This window comes from Saccoglossus kowalevskii, chromosome 9, assembly GCF_978046115.1.
Source record: "Saccoglossus kowalevskii chromosome 9, keSacKowa6.1, whole genome shotgun sequence".
NCBI classification, from domain to species: Eukaryota; Metazoa; Hemichordata; class Enteropneusta; family Harrimaniidae; genus Saccoglossus; species Saccoglossus kowalevskii.
The window spans coordinates 32,208,186-32,222,984 of NC_140649.1; the positions used below are offsets into that span (position 1 = coordinate 32,208,186).

At 39.0% G+C, this 14,799-nt stretch overlaps 1 protein-coding gene across 1 annotated transcript; it reads right to left on the reverse strand.

Moving 5' to 3' along the window:
* Positions 1 to 11,565: 11,565 nt before the first annotated feature.
* LOC144343177 (uncharacterized) lies at positions 11,566 to 12,537 on the reverse strand. The gene has a single exon (XM_078005888.1). It carries the CDS (start codon positions 12,535 to 12,537, stop codon positions 11,566 to 11,568), a length of 972 nt encoding a protein of 323 aa, XP_077862014.1.
* Between the last annotated feature and the right edge of the window lie 2,262 nt (positions 12,538 to 14,799).

The window sequence follows — 14,799 nt, forward strand, 5'->3', positions numbered from 1 at the left end:
TTGATTTTTATGATTTGATAACATTTAACCGATTAAATATGAGTTACTAATGAAAGATAATGTTTCTGTATTTCACAAAAACTGAGCTGCATGAGCAAAGCCACATGTCTAACCATCAGTACGAGGTTCATTTCGATTTAGTAAATGGCAGAACGCCAAAACCGAAATGCATTTCAAATCAATGATTACCAAAAATCAATGTAAAATTATTGTTATATATGAGTAAATAGTTTTCATCCGATTTTTCTGATAATACGTGACAGCAGTAGTAATTTCACAATTGTATATATGTATATAAAATGAGATATTATAGCAATAGTAGATGGCTCAAAAAGCAAGACCTTCATGGACGTTATGACCCATGTTTTCTGCAAACAAGCAACCTGTCTGTCGAAATAGGTCCGCTGTCCTACAAAACCATAATATTGAGGTAACAAATTAGTGCACATCACATCAATCTTTCCTTGATGTGCTGATCTAAAGTCATTTGACATCAGAATATGGTCAATGTCAGTTGCTTCAATCTGTTGGTGTTGACCTCATGAATATATCACATTTCCCCGATCGGTCTTATATGACGCTGTTTATTTATCCAGGATCCAAATATTTTAGAACTAGTTAACATTGATTATATAGTGGGAGAGATGTCTGGATTTTCGGTTTCCTACAAAATTCTAAAAATTGACGGTTGAAATTCATCTCACTAAACTATTATTTCCTATTTGACATGCGACTGTAGGAGTATTATCTGATTACTGACGTAAAATCTGACCTGATTAATAAGTATTTGAAAAAAGTGTTTTTCGGTTTATAGATGACTATGTGCTGATTTCCCTAAAATACTGAATGTATCGAGAAACGTGATGACAAATCAGAAAATATGTAAAAATTTGATTTGCTTCTTCTGATGATGTCATCAAATATCTATTTAAGAAAAAATGTCAATTGTATAGAACTCGTCAATACAGGCATGGACAAACAAACATTTCTGTATTAAACCTTCATAGATTTGTTTCGGCTGAACATATCTAAACACACAAAAATATGCAAAAAAAATATTGAATTTTGCCTTCTTTAACAAGTCATTGTGCATGTTTGGTGACTTGTACATTCTCCCTGTTTTGCCTGTCAATAATGTTAAATGATGTATCGAAAACAAATATTTGCTTTGTACTCGTTTATTATTATATGTGGTTCACATTGTCACATTAAACACAAAATTGCAAAGCAGTATCTTTGTTGTATAAGAAGAAATACAAATTAATATTTTTAATAGGGCCACATTAGTTGAAAACATGCCAAAACGTTAATATCAATATACACAAATAAAATGTGAATAAAAACATGATACTATAAATACACATACTTTCATACGTAATTATCTGTATATAGACTTTTTCAACATTTTCCCATGTTGAATTGACCATTCAGAGTTCTTGACAAAGTATCTCATATCAGCATAATGACACGTATACTGATATAAGTAGATACCTATGGCATCGTATTCCTCCCAAAATTAGAATATGCCAGTTAATGTTGTTATGTCGTTTGACGCCACGAAAACACGATATGCAATTCCGCTATGCGGCATGCTATTTGATGCAGTTTCCGCTATTCGTTCTGTTAATCCAACATGCGTCATTCCATTTGAAGCAATCTCATTCCCAGAATGCGCCCTCTTTCGACACATTTAGAAATTATTGAGCAGTGCTCTGTAAATGGCGCAGGAAGAAAATTCGTTATTTGCAGGCGATCGACCCCGAATCGCGCGACACGTTATTTACTAATAGTGGCGGTAGAGAAGCTTCTCAACTATCAACAGATCATTTCGCTCTCGTAATGGCACTTTAGGAAGGTATGCCTGAATCAAAGTTCTGTCAATTGTATCATTCCATGCTAAGTATTATGGCAACTAATTGGCAAATGAGATTTAGATTCCTGGTTCCGGGCAAGCTCTGGCGAAATCTAATTAACACACGTAGTTTTATTCACATTTAGATTCAATACCATGGGATAATGCACGAACATAAAATACTACTTCATGTAATACATACTTGTATGAACCTATAAGCCTGATTTTTTACACATAAGACAATTTTGGGCACAAGGATTATGAAAATAAACTAACCAAATAGTTTGTTGAATAATTGATCAGGCGCATTTTGGTGTTTTTATTTTGACTGACATTAGAAATATATTATGACAAAGCCCAAAACCAATCCACGTAAATCAATGTCGCATGCCAGTAGTTGAGGGCGCTGTTCATACTCGGATGCGATGACGTCACAATGAGGGGGGCGTGCATGGATTAGCATAAATGATGACGTCACATAAATGAGCGACCATGGCCGTAAAGGGGTTAATTTGAATGAGGATGACGTCACAATGGGATATTGTGAATACATTTGCTTACATAAAATAGATTTGAATACGAGGTCGTAACGAGGTCATCGTGAATACATTTGCATAAATTACCATCAATTTTTTTTTGATTATTTTATTAATTGGATTTTTTAATTATTTTTTAATTGGACGAGCATGGACGTCACGAAAGATTTTTCATAATATATCGTAGAGGGCGCTCACACACACACACACACACACACACATACTTGTATTGCAATATGTTCCGAGGACTTCATTGGATTAACTTTTAATATAGTTGAATTAACTTTTAATATAGTTGCGATATGAACTCGATTAAAACGCGTTCCTATATAGGGTTGCGTTTTAATTGGAGTTTAATTAAACTCAATTACAATGCAATACAATGGAGAATTGCATTTTAATTAAGTTTAATTAAACAAGAGTTGAATATCCGGTGACTGAACATAGAAATGTTTGCGAAGCTTAGGTTTAGTGTCGGGGTAAGGTATGGTACAATTATATTAATATTAATATAACGTGAACCATACCTTCCCCCGATACTAAACCTAAGCTACGCAAAACGTATTAATAATCGAATTAACTATTAATATAAATTATGTTTTCCGAGGACTATGAAAAAGGTCCTCGGAAGGTGTGTATGTCCTCGGAAGTAGGTATATATCTGTATTTTTGTCCTCGCAACATATAGCAATCCAAATACACACACACACGCTAATAAATACACGTCATTTTGTAAACTAACGGAGTTTATTACACAAAAGATGGATGAAACTACTAAGATCAGTGACATGGAATATACATTTTTATTTCTATTTTTTTGAGTAAATAAAAGAATGGATTAAAAACTGAGTAATATATAAAAAAAATGGTTGAAATACATAGAGTATACATTTTCAAGTATTTGTATTTACAATACAATACAATACAAGTATTTGATTATGAGAAAAACGAGTAACATCGAAGAGTCAATACACATTTTTTTCTAATCAGAATCAGAATCGCTCATCTGTGATAAAAGAAAAAAAAGAGAAATAATATGAAATCGATAATTTTAATAAAAAACGAGAAAAAACGAGTAACATCGAAAAGTCAATACACACTTTTTTGCTAATCAGAATCAGAATCGCTCATCTGTGATAAAAAGAAAAAAAAGAGAAATAATATGAAATCGATAATTATATAAAGAGGGTATAAGTTATATATACATGTGAAATTTCAAAAGCATAAGTCATCTAGTTTAACTGAGTGGGATGAAATATTTGTCATAAATAACGAGGTTGAGTCCCGTCACGTTTTTGATATATCTGTTCACATATATGTCATTCAAATGTCTATCATGTGTAAAAGAGTCGGCAACAGACTTCATAGGTTCCCCTCGACATCTGTGCAGCAAGTAATACAGGACGTATTGACCACACACTGTAGAGAACGGAGCTTGTAGTATTTGATGATTGTAGATTCATGTACAAACGTTTTTATTGAGAAATCTCTTAAATTCCACGTAATAGGGTTGACTACCGCACGAGTCAAAATATTTTCCGTGGTAGGGATCTTAAGATAAAAAGCCACCCAATGCGTCCCGCCTCCCCTACTATCATCGGTGTTTGATACGAACGCTGTGGGATACTCCAACACTTTTGCCTTAGGCAGTTGATCTCTAGCATAAACGCCAAAGAACACATTTCTAGTGTACAGATTAGTAGACAGAATACGATTCAGTTGATTCATGTCCATCACAGCTAGAAATTGGTCAATACTTTTTTGTCCCTGTCAATCTCAATAACGTTGTCGTATTCAGCATAAATCAAAACGGAAACGGAATCTCAAGACCAATCTTTCCTTCTTGTATCAAATTGAGGGGATAATCGCTGGTCGATTCGTCAGGAGTGAGGTAAAATGCGAAGATTGTGTACCCTTTGGGATATTCTTCTCGAGTGATGCCATAGCCTTGGTCTTTACCAATTTTATTTGTACCGGTAAATAGAGTGTAATAAGCCATGATGCAACTTCTGCCACCATACGCCATGAAGTCCATCTTCAATGGCTTTGCGGGAACTTGCTCGCCTCTAACATTAAGAACGAGTGATGTGATACCATAATTCTGGAAGTTGAATGGATCGGTTTCGTAGGAGCTGTTGAAAGACGTATTAGAAACCAGACACAGGATGATCCCTTTGGGCAACTGACCGAGGAATATCAAAACTTTGTTTAATGACATTGTACCAGCCGGGATGGAAGCGATTTTCATAACACATCGATCGATGGGGTATTTTGCAGTACACTGTTTCAACGCTTTGACGTGTTCCAGTTGTATGCTGGGGCTCAACTTGACTTTTCTCACCAGGAGAGTAGCGTCGGTGATGACTACTTTGAATGCGGGATTTTCGATTTAACTGATCAAGCACAACTGGTTTTTACTTCGATGTAATTTCAGTCTAACTTCCATCCCATTGAGTAAATACTTTGGTTGAAAAATTATGTCTCCTTGTATTCGTCCGATCATGTCGACCGTCTTACTGGGCGATGTATATGCGTATCGACATTTGAGTCCCATGTTAGCATCATCATCATCGGCCTTGAGCTGCAACATTCATTTTTCCAGCGGTGTCCTTCTCAAATATCGCCGCACAAATCTGCGTTGATTCGGCGTCCCCTCCATAATTCAATAGTGTCTCGATCATGGCTCTGTAAGAATAGGTACACGTCGATTTGATTGAAGAGGGAATGCAGCCACAAGTTTGCAGGCCCTACAGTGGCGTCCGCAGCCAAATTACTTCCGTTGGCATTCGTGATTTTAGCCTTGATGTGCAAAAGCATTGAACCAATATCGATGTAGTCACTTCCGGCCGAAGGTATTACGAATTCGATCGGAACTTCGGCTATATTCGTGAGTGGGTTTACCTCTTCATAACTTCCTTTTTCGACACTTGTCTGTGTCGGAGGAATAGTAAAGAGATCGAGTTCCGCTTTGCACATTCATAGGAGTGTTCGTGTACAAAAGCCATGATGTTCAGTCGAATATATCTGGAGATCTTCTCCTCTTCTTAGCCTTGGAAGAAATGACACGTCTGTTGTTGTCTTCTTCCTTTTGATGGTGCGTCCTCGCCCCGTTTGAGAGGGTCTTCCAAATAAATTGCTCAATATTGAAGAAGTAATTTGACGACCTGCAGTCTTTGCTCTAGTTGAAGCCGCTTTTTTAAAGTTTTTCACCTAGAATACCCAAACCGGCATCAAGCGCTGGTTTTGCCAGAGTGTTAACAGAGGTGCGACCGATCTTGCCAATCCAGAAAACATACTTCCGATTCCATATCCGCATTGCAGTCTCGCGCCAGAAAACACAGATCTTCGTGCAATCTGATTCATGTAGTAATTTCTATAAACCCCCACGTGAGGAGTGTACGGTCGATGTCTGTTCATTTTTTTCTTTTTCTTCACACTAGCGAAGGACGAGCTTTGCGAAAACTCAGTGTCACGATCACTCGTCTGCGTTGAAATGACACCTTCTCCCCCATATCAGACCTTATATCAATCTCCACAGTCTCAAATGTTGATGTTCGAATCGGCAGGAAGTAAGGTTTGTTATAAGTGTGATTGACGCTATCTCTGTGGGTTCCTTCAACGGTGACTATTCTCAAGAGAGGTATGGAAACGTCACTGACCATTTGGTTTTCAACTATATTGCGATACACGTAGAGGAATACAAACTTCTAACATCAGCTGCCTTGTAAATGACGAAGTCTTTGTAAAAAGTTTAACAGAAAAAATTTCAGTGTGGAAAATGGAAGTAGAAAACAAGGACAAGGGACTTATTTGGGACTACATAAAATATAAAACAAGAGAATTCTCTATAAAATACTGTAAAAAAAGGCCAAAAGCCGTAAAGATAAAATTAAAGAATGTGAAAAGGAAATTATACTCCTGGAAAAATTATGTTGCAACACCCCAACTGAAAATAATTTAAATAATTTAGAGGAAGCCAGACATGAACTAGAAAAAGAATACAACTACATCACAGAAGGGCAAATAATTAGATCTAGAGCAAGCTGGTATGAAAAAGGCGAAAAGAATAATAAATACTTCCTGGGTTTATTAAAAACAAAAAAAAGTAGATCGGTTATAACGCGACTTAAAAAGAACAATAGAACTATAGAAAATCAGGAATTTTTAAATGACAAAATACCCAAACTGGAGGAAAAATCAAAAAATGTTTGTGAGGGACTACTATCCATTGGGGAGGTATTCAATGTGTTGAAATCACTTCCAAAAAATAAGAGCCCGGGAAATGATGGATTGACTTCAGAGTTCTACAAGACCTTTTGGCCCATAGTGGGAAAAATGGTTGTTGATTCCCTAAATTCTGGGTACCATAAAGGGGAATTCTCAGTCTCACAACGTCAAGGTATAATAACTTTAATTAAAAAACAAGGGAGAGACCAACAGCAACTTAAAAACTGGCGGCCAATCACACTTTTAAACGTGGACATGAAACTTGCTTCAAAATGTTTAGCAAAAAGAGTTGAACAAATCTTGCCGGAGATAATTGGTTTATCTCAGGTTGCTTTTGTGAAGGGAAGAATTGCAGGAGATTATATAAGACTGATAGACGAAATTTACAACTATACACTGGAGCAGGGTTTGCCTGGCATCTTGTTGGCAATAGACTTTGAAAAGGCCTTCGACACCGTCAATTGGAAATTTCTTTTACATGTTTTAGAAAAATTTGGATTTGAGGAAAATTTCTGTAGATGGGTCAAAGTAATGTACACAAATATTCAAAGCAGCATAATGAATAATGGTTATAGCACGGGATATTTTGAAGTCCAAAGAGGGGTGAGACAAGGGGACCCTTTGTCGCCAGCTTTATTTATATTGGTACTGGAAACATTACTTATTGCAATAAGAGAAGACAAAAATATTATTGGTATTTCAGTGGCAGGGCAGCATGTTAAGGAATCCGCATTTGCGGATGATATGACATGCTGTCTCTCTGACTGTAAATCTGTGGAAGTTTTATTATGCAAGATGAAAAAATTTCAGACATGCTCTGGGTTGAAAATAAACAAAGAAAAAACGGAAGCTGGGAAAATGGAGAAACAAAAAAGATGAGAAATTCGGGGTAAAGTGGCCCACCTCGCCTATTAAGATTGTAGGAGTATACTATTCATACGATAGAGTGGAAATGAGAGAAAAAATATAGAAAAACCCCTAAGAAATCTGAAAAGAATCCTTAATCTATGGAAGTGTAGAAAACTCTCCCTGTTTGAGAAGATTCAAATAATCAAAACATTTGGGTTATCTCAATTTACATATATTCTATCTAATACATACGTGCAAAATAATGTTTTGAAACAAGTTCAAAAACTAATATACAATTTTATATGGGAAGGTACAGACCGAATAGCAAGAAAAACTATGATAAAACTATGTAAAAGATCCAATTTTCGTCATGTACGACGTTGTACCACGAATTTGGGTAGTGGATGTCGGTCAATGCTACTTCCCAATTGCCATCTAACGAAAGCATTCTCGGTAGTTTGACAGTGTATTTTGTCAACGTGTTGTTCGGGAACAAATCGAGCGAGGCATTACTAGGGAGTGTCAAGAAGAAATCCTGCCCGACATGATGATCTTTTAAATGAATCGGGTCATCATGTGTGTGAATCATATTATAAACGTTGCAAGTCCCCGATCCAAGAATTAAATGAATCGTCATACCCTCGCCACTTAACAAAATATTTCACGCGGCTTTTACGTTTACTTAGCGCAGCACTTTCTCCACAACGTACAATGCATCATCTTCCTTTACGATTTTCTGAAGTTCTTCTTCGTAGAAAGTACCTTCCAACATTTCACCGTTGTAATCTGAAATTTTGTAAACAGGTGGTTGCGTGTTTCGGCGTTCAACAATCATGAATACCTCTTCGGTCCAATTGCGCAAGTAACCTTTCTTGAAAACGTGTTTGGTTTTTCTAATTCTGACTCTGCCACCGAGTTTATAAATCTCCTTCTTCTTCCACCCCTTTTTCTCTGTGCTTAGATCACCGTACAATATGTCTCTGACCTTTTTCTGGTTTGCATAGGTAACGAGTGAGGGTTTGGTATTTATACTTCTGTGATGGGTATTGTACCATGTTGTCTAATACAGTCAGATAAGTCAACGTGTTGTTCATCATGAAAAATCTGAATATTTTTCCCTTGATGGTTCTGTTGTACCTCTCCACAACGCTGGCTTTAGTCTCATTGCCAGTAGTTAAGAACTTAATGTCTTCGCTCTTGAGGTAGTTTTGAAAAAGTCTGTTGGTGAATTCAGTTCCTCTGTCCGTGTGCAAAACGTCGGGCGATGACCCTTCTTGAGTATTTTCCGAAATGCCTCGACCAAACTCGTCCTCTCTTGTCTTTCAGAGGTACAACGAAAGCATATTTTGAAAAAACGTTGATACATGTCAATATACTTGTATCCTCTGTTGTATCTGGATATCGAGGAGAGATTGCATAGATCGGCCTCCCACTGCTCGTCCACTTGGAAAACCTCCTTCTTTTAAAGGACCGTCTAGAAGGTTCATGAAGAGTATATGTATCCTGTTTACTCAACCACTTCTTCACGTCCGACTTGGTTATCTTTTTTCCTCTCTTAGTGTTTTTTATGGCAGCATAAAGGGGATTCAAACCCCCGTAACTTCCAGGACTTTGGACATCGTAAAACAGTTCGTCTAGGATGGTGCCCATATTCTTCGTCATTATTTACGGGTGTGGTTTTTTTACAAGCGCAGAGGCAGTGGATACGTTCGATAAACGAAAGCAAAGCGGGACAACGTGGATCCATCACGATAGTGTGTCGAGGATGAATGGGAGTGGAAACTAAATGGGGTCCACGTCTCTGCGGAACTCTCCCCTAAAATGTGTTGCTATGCATGTAAGACCACCGATTCAATGCCAACAAGGTCTTGAGGAACATTTGACATATTCATAACTTCGGCAAACTCTCTCCAGCCTGTGGGGGTAAAATTCTTCCTTTTATGCAAGAAATCATTGACTAAATCGATGGCGTGCGTGCCTGGCATATATTGTCCATCAATGATTAATTGACCGTTTTCACCTCAGTCGACCAGTTGGTTCTGTTTCTCTAACTTTCTGGAGTAGGAGCTTTGCTTTTCTCTGCATGCTCTTGGGAACACTTTGTAAGACTTCGGATGTAATTTGTTCTGGTACACCGTCTTTGTCGGGTTGAGATTCCCGATCAGCTACAGTGACAGCACTGGGTAATTGCTGCGTAACAGAGATTGGAATCGGTTCGTTTTTATTCTCCCGCAACAACAAGTACTTGCGCAGAACTTGTTGGTACAGTTTGTCTTTTTCGTCTTCAGGCAACTCTTCCATTTGCGTTATGTCGTTCATGTCTTTATCCAGCGAAGTCAATGATTTCACTAAAGGTCTCGTCATTTGAACATTCTGCTTTTGGATGGTAGATAATAGCTCAGCAGGGACTAAAATCTATTTAAGACCGAGTAGGGGAGGGAGTATGCTCAAAATTAAGGGAGCAATTAAGGCGGCCAGGAAACCCCCTTTCTGAACCAGAATTTTTTATTCTTTTTCTTGAGAATTCTTCTTTCTTTCTTGAGTTTTCTTATTGGACAGTGCTCGGAGATGTTTCACGTACGCCGCCAATTTTCTTCTCTGACTAGGTGATAGCTGGATGTTCCCTTTCAACACATTGAGCGAGCATTCACACAGACACTGCATCAAGTCACTAGAGGCTCCATCAATTATCCCCTTTTGTTGTTTCGAGTTGGCCTTGTGCAATACGGAGAGAAAATCAGCGTTCTTTCGCATACGGGGTGACATGGAGAAATGACTGATGATGGAGGACTGTCTTTTTTTATACCTTTCTCACGTACACTATCGGAATTTGAGATTAAAGTATGTTCGTTCGAATGCATGCTTCCTCACGGTGTCTGGTATCAGATCGACGAGGAGGTATCTGTGAGGTTCTTGGGTGGCATCGGTGAATGTCTCCTGAAGAAACTTAATGTTTTGCTTAGCCAGAACGTTGACTTGTGATGCGTCCCTTGGATTTGTAAACAGAAAAATGTAGTGTGTGTTGAGACTGATGGTTCTCGATTGCCTGCCCTGATGAAAGAGATTTTGCAAAATCAGTATCACGGATAAATTTCTATGGTGAGATACCTTCGTGAAGAACTGGGCGATTTGTTTATCGTTACCAGTTTCGGTCATCAGATCATCTATCACAAACAAGTTTCTTTTAGCCGGGTCGATTATTCTACCAATATATGGAGGTATCCCTTCGATAAAACGAATTTGAGGCACTGTCTTCATCATTTCCAAATAGGCTGGCTGAAACTCGCCGTAGCACCAATAGATAACGTCTGGTGGTGGAGATATGACGCTGTCACATTGTTCTAATATTGGTTTGACTAAAAACGTCTTCCCTGACTGCGTGGGACTGCACATGGTTTTTTCAATCTTGCATCCATGACGATATAATAGGACCTCGCTCGTTATCATGTCTCTTTTTACGTTCTTCAATGTACACTTTCAACATCCAGTTTAAAACAAAATAAGGCAGTGTGCATGAGCCAGAACAGACGAGTGATAGAACCACGTCCGATTTGGTAGAGCCTATGTCAATGTGATTGTTCAAGGTTCAAATGGATGAATGGAGGGTAACCTAGGATCTCGCTTCTATTTATATATATTTTTTGTTTTGTTTTTAGAAGCCGTATGGGAGGGTAAAGTAATGATCTTGTATCACCTGTTTGTCATACACTAAACAGTATGTTTTAACTTCTTCGCCATTGAATATTCTCCCTTGCAAGTTATTTTTCGGGGGTCTTTGATGTGTAGAGGACCGCTTGTTCTGTGAACGAGTCGATTCATGGAGTCAAAATTAATTTCCAGTTGATTTCTGTAATTGAGGGTGAACCCTCTCACTTTACGCAACGTTTGGTTCCCAATTCTGTCCGGTTTGTGTAGTCAGTATGCATAATTCTTCGGTCCTCCTGATACGAAATGTGTGATGTAATTATCCGCTGGAGTTATTTCACTCGTCAAATCTTCGAGATAATCACCCGTCGGTGGATCCCATTCTCCAGCTCGCTGAATCTAAATGATAGAATCTGTGTCAAAGTACAAGACTCTACTACCTAATTTAAGTTTAAGTCAGGCATAGTTCGTCGTCATGGCAGCCAGTACAGCGTTCATATTGGGTGCTTCAGTAATGTAGTCTTCTTTATCATAGTGCTGGACAAGAACCATTTCGTCAGAGACAAAAGAAAGATCTGTGACATCCTTTGTACTATGAATCAACATTTTCAACAGTTTGGCGGCCGTTTCTACATATGTGCTTTGTCGAAAGTTTGATCTCTGTCCCAGCTTTCCCCAGAACGAGTTGAGATTTAGCTTGGCGAGAGCTCTGAGGCCTGGATTGGTGGTTATCATGCTTCTCTCCAAGACAATACCTTCTTTTTCATGGTACCTTTGGATGTAAATGGTTTGGTCTTCCTCGGTGCGACACCACTCGGGATAATCGGAAGACTCTTGTTTAATTTTCAGAAACATGTTGATGTACTCGGTGAACAATCCTCCTTCTCCAGTCTTGGGGTTGTAGGTTGCCGACTCATCGTAATGCCAAACTTCGTATACCTTGGTGATGCAATACCCTGCTTCTTCAGCCTTTTCCAATTCCGGAGTGCACCAAACACCTGTCAGCTGGCGTTCATTGACACTGTGGTGATATTTGTCTTGATTCATGGTTTCCGCGCATTTGGAACAGAGTGGGAACATCAGTTTGTTGTTCACCCTGAAAGGTGGAACTGGTATATACAATCTCCTCGAAGGTAAAACATCGCACTTGATAATACCGAAATAGTCTATGGGTTTGGCGATAAAGTCTTTAGTTACAAATGTCGGGTGGCCAACTGGAAATCGCGAGGTCATATTGGTGTACGGGTAGAGGCTGTAAAAGTCAGCATATTCTATCCTTTCACCTTCCTTGACCTCGTAATACAGACTCAGAGCATTAGTACGACCGCCGAGAAAAGCCTCCCTGCCTCTGATATGATTTGGGATATCTAAGTTTCCAACAAACCTCTCGACTTGTGATTGTTCTTCATCAGGATTTTGAAATCGCATTCCCACATGGTGACTAGCGAGTATCCTTTCGATTTCAACCACTCTTCCTTCGCCAGTAGCCTTTTGTAGAGGGAGGTCATACTGAGTTCATTCTTGCGATTTATCTCATCCCTTCTGAGAAAACACTTTGGGCAACAGTGGAAGTAACAACCATAGTACTCATACAAGGTTTCAGTAGAAGCATCATATCCGTCTATGTAATAAGGTCCGATTTTTATCTCCCTTCTGGAATTACGAACATGTTGAATGCGCGTGTTATTGACGTGTTCCTCGTATTCCATCCATCTTATAGCATCTGCGGATTGATTCTAGGTGCTGAGGTAACCTTTCTCAGGCACAACTCCGATTGTATCAGGAGTCAGGAAATCCTTTCGAAATATGATGTTGCACATGGAAGCGATCGTGATGCAATGGATGAAGGGGTCAACTTTTGTGAGATTCATCATCATCAATCTAAATGCCAAGCAACATTCCTTGAGTATGCGCACGTCGCTCCGACAGTACTTGAGCAGTTCCTTACATAAATCATGAACAGAGTTCTTTTCTACTTCTTCATTGTACCATGTGTAGAATGTCTTTCTAGCCTCCTCCTTCAAAATAACGAGCCCCGGGTATCAGTCCTCTGTAACTGTCTCCAGCAGTTCTCGGAAACAGATGGGGAAAAAAGCCCTTGTGTAACTCATCTATGCCGAAGTCTTAGGAAGTTTAGATAGAGCCATGGGCAGGAAATTCAAGCTATCAATGAATTTGATATCTGCACGACGGATGTATAATGCATGACTTTTGAACCATTCATGATGACTTCGGGTAGTATATTGTGATCGTGACTGTATTTCAGAATCATAATTCCATCGTATCCCTTTGAAATATGTGCAATGAAAATCATCCCATTATGCTCTTTTTCAAATGCCCACTCGCAGAAATCTTCCAAGGTACGTGGACCATTGAACACTTTCTCCGTATTCGGTGGAATTCTCGCTACGCACAGATCTCGAATATGAGTGCAATGTTCGTCGGTTGTGCATTCAAAATCGTAAAAGACGTAGTTACCATGGCTGTCATAGTCATCCTCTTCAAATTCTTCCATCGAATCGTCAGATTCTTGGTTATTTTTTCTATCGGTGAGTGGTTGATGTAACACAGGTGGTCGTACGTCTGAAAAGTCTTGCAGGTTTTGCAGTAAACTTCGTTACATTTGTGAGACCCATAACGATATTTGAGGAGTTTGTGACATTTTTTGCAACGTTGAACTGACTGGCAGAGAGTTTTTATCCCATTAACCGAGTTTTAATGCCATTCGAAACATTCTTCATTCTTGAAAAATCTCTGATAATTTCCGCATTGTTGCCATCGTGTAACCACACAGTCCCGTTGATTTCCACAACTCAAACACCCCGTCGGACACACGTGTTCGTAACGTTTAGAATAAGACTTGTCACACCGAGTGCAATAGTAGTCCTTTCCCAGAAAACCGGGCATGTTTGTGATGACGTTGTAGTGTTTATCTTTCAGAAACAGATACATGTCTTTGGAACCTTCTACGGCATCACCCACAAAGTTGATGGTGTCAAAATGATCGTGCGACAATACGTGTATTCTGAAATCAGGTAACAGGCTCTGGAATTTCTTTATCTCTTCGATACCACATGGACCCTGTTCGACTCTGGCCTTCCGTAAAAGTTCTATAGCTTGGACGGTTTGCATAGAGTAGCTCGCCGTTTTTTTCCTCTTCATAGAATTCCACACCAGATTCTCATCTTTTGTGGCGTGTGCCATGGCGACCACAATCACTCTAGCGCAACACATCTGGTCATCGGAAATGATTTCAATGACAGATTTGGAATTTCTCAATCTGTCTGTGATCTTCGTATCAAACTGTTGCTTCTTCCCACGTGTTTTGCTGGCGCCAAGGGGCATTTCAACAGATACCGTCCTGATGGTGAAGTTTTCCTCAAGGGAAATATCTTGGTAAGATTGTAGAATCCTCTCCAGTTTGGACATCACTTTGTCAACATTCATGTCCTCAACCGGTATAAATTGTAGCCAAATTCCGTTGTTCAAGTTGGGTACGTTTATGGAAATGCGAATTTGGTCACGTCCGTCAAGGTCAGAGGTGACCAGTTCGAGCAGTTGATGAAAGGTAGCGTGTAATACGCTATGCACTTCATCGAACGTATTGGCATTTGGATGCAAAACTTTTACGACCCAGTCCGTTCCACTAACCTTAAACTTTTTGACAAAACGTTTTCTCTTACTGACAGG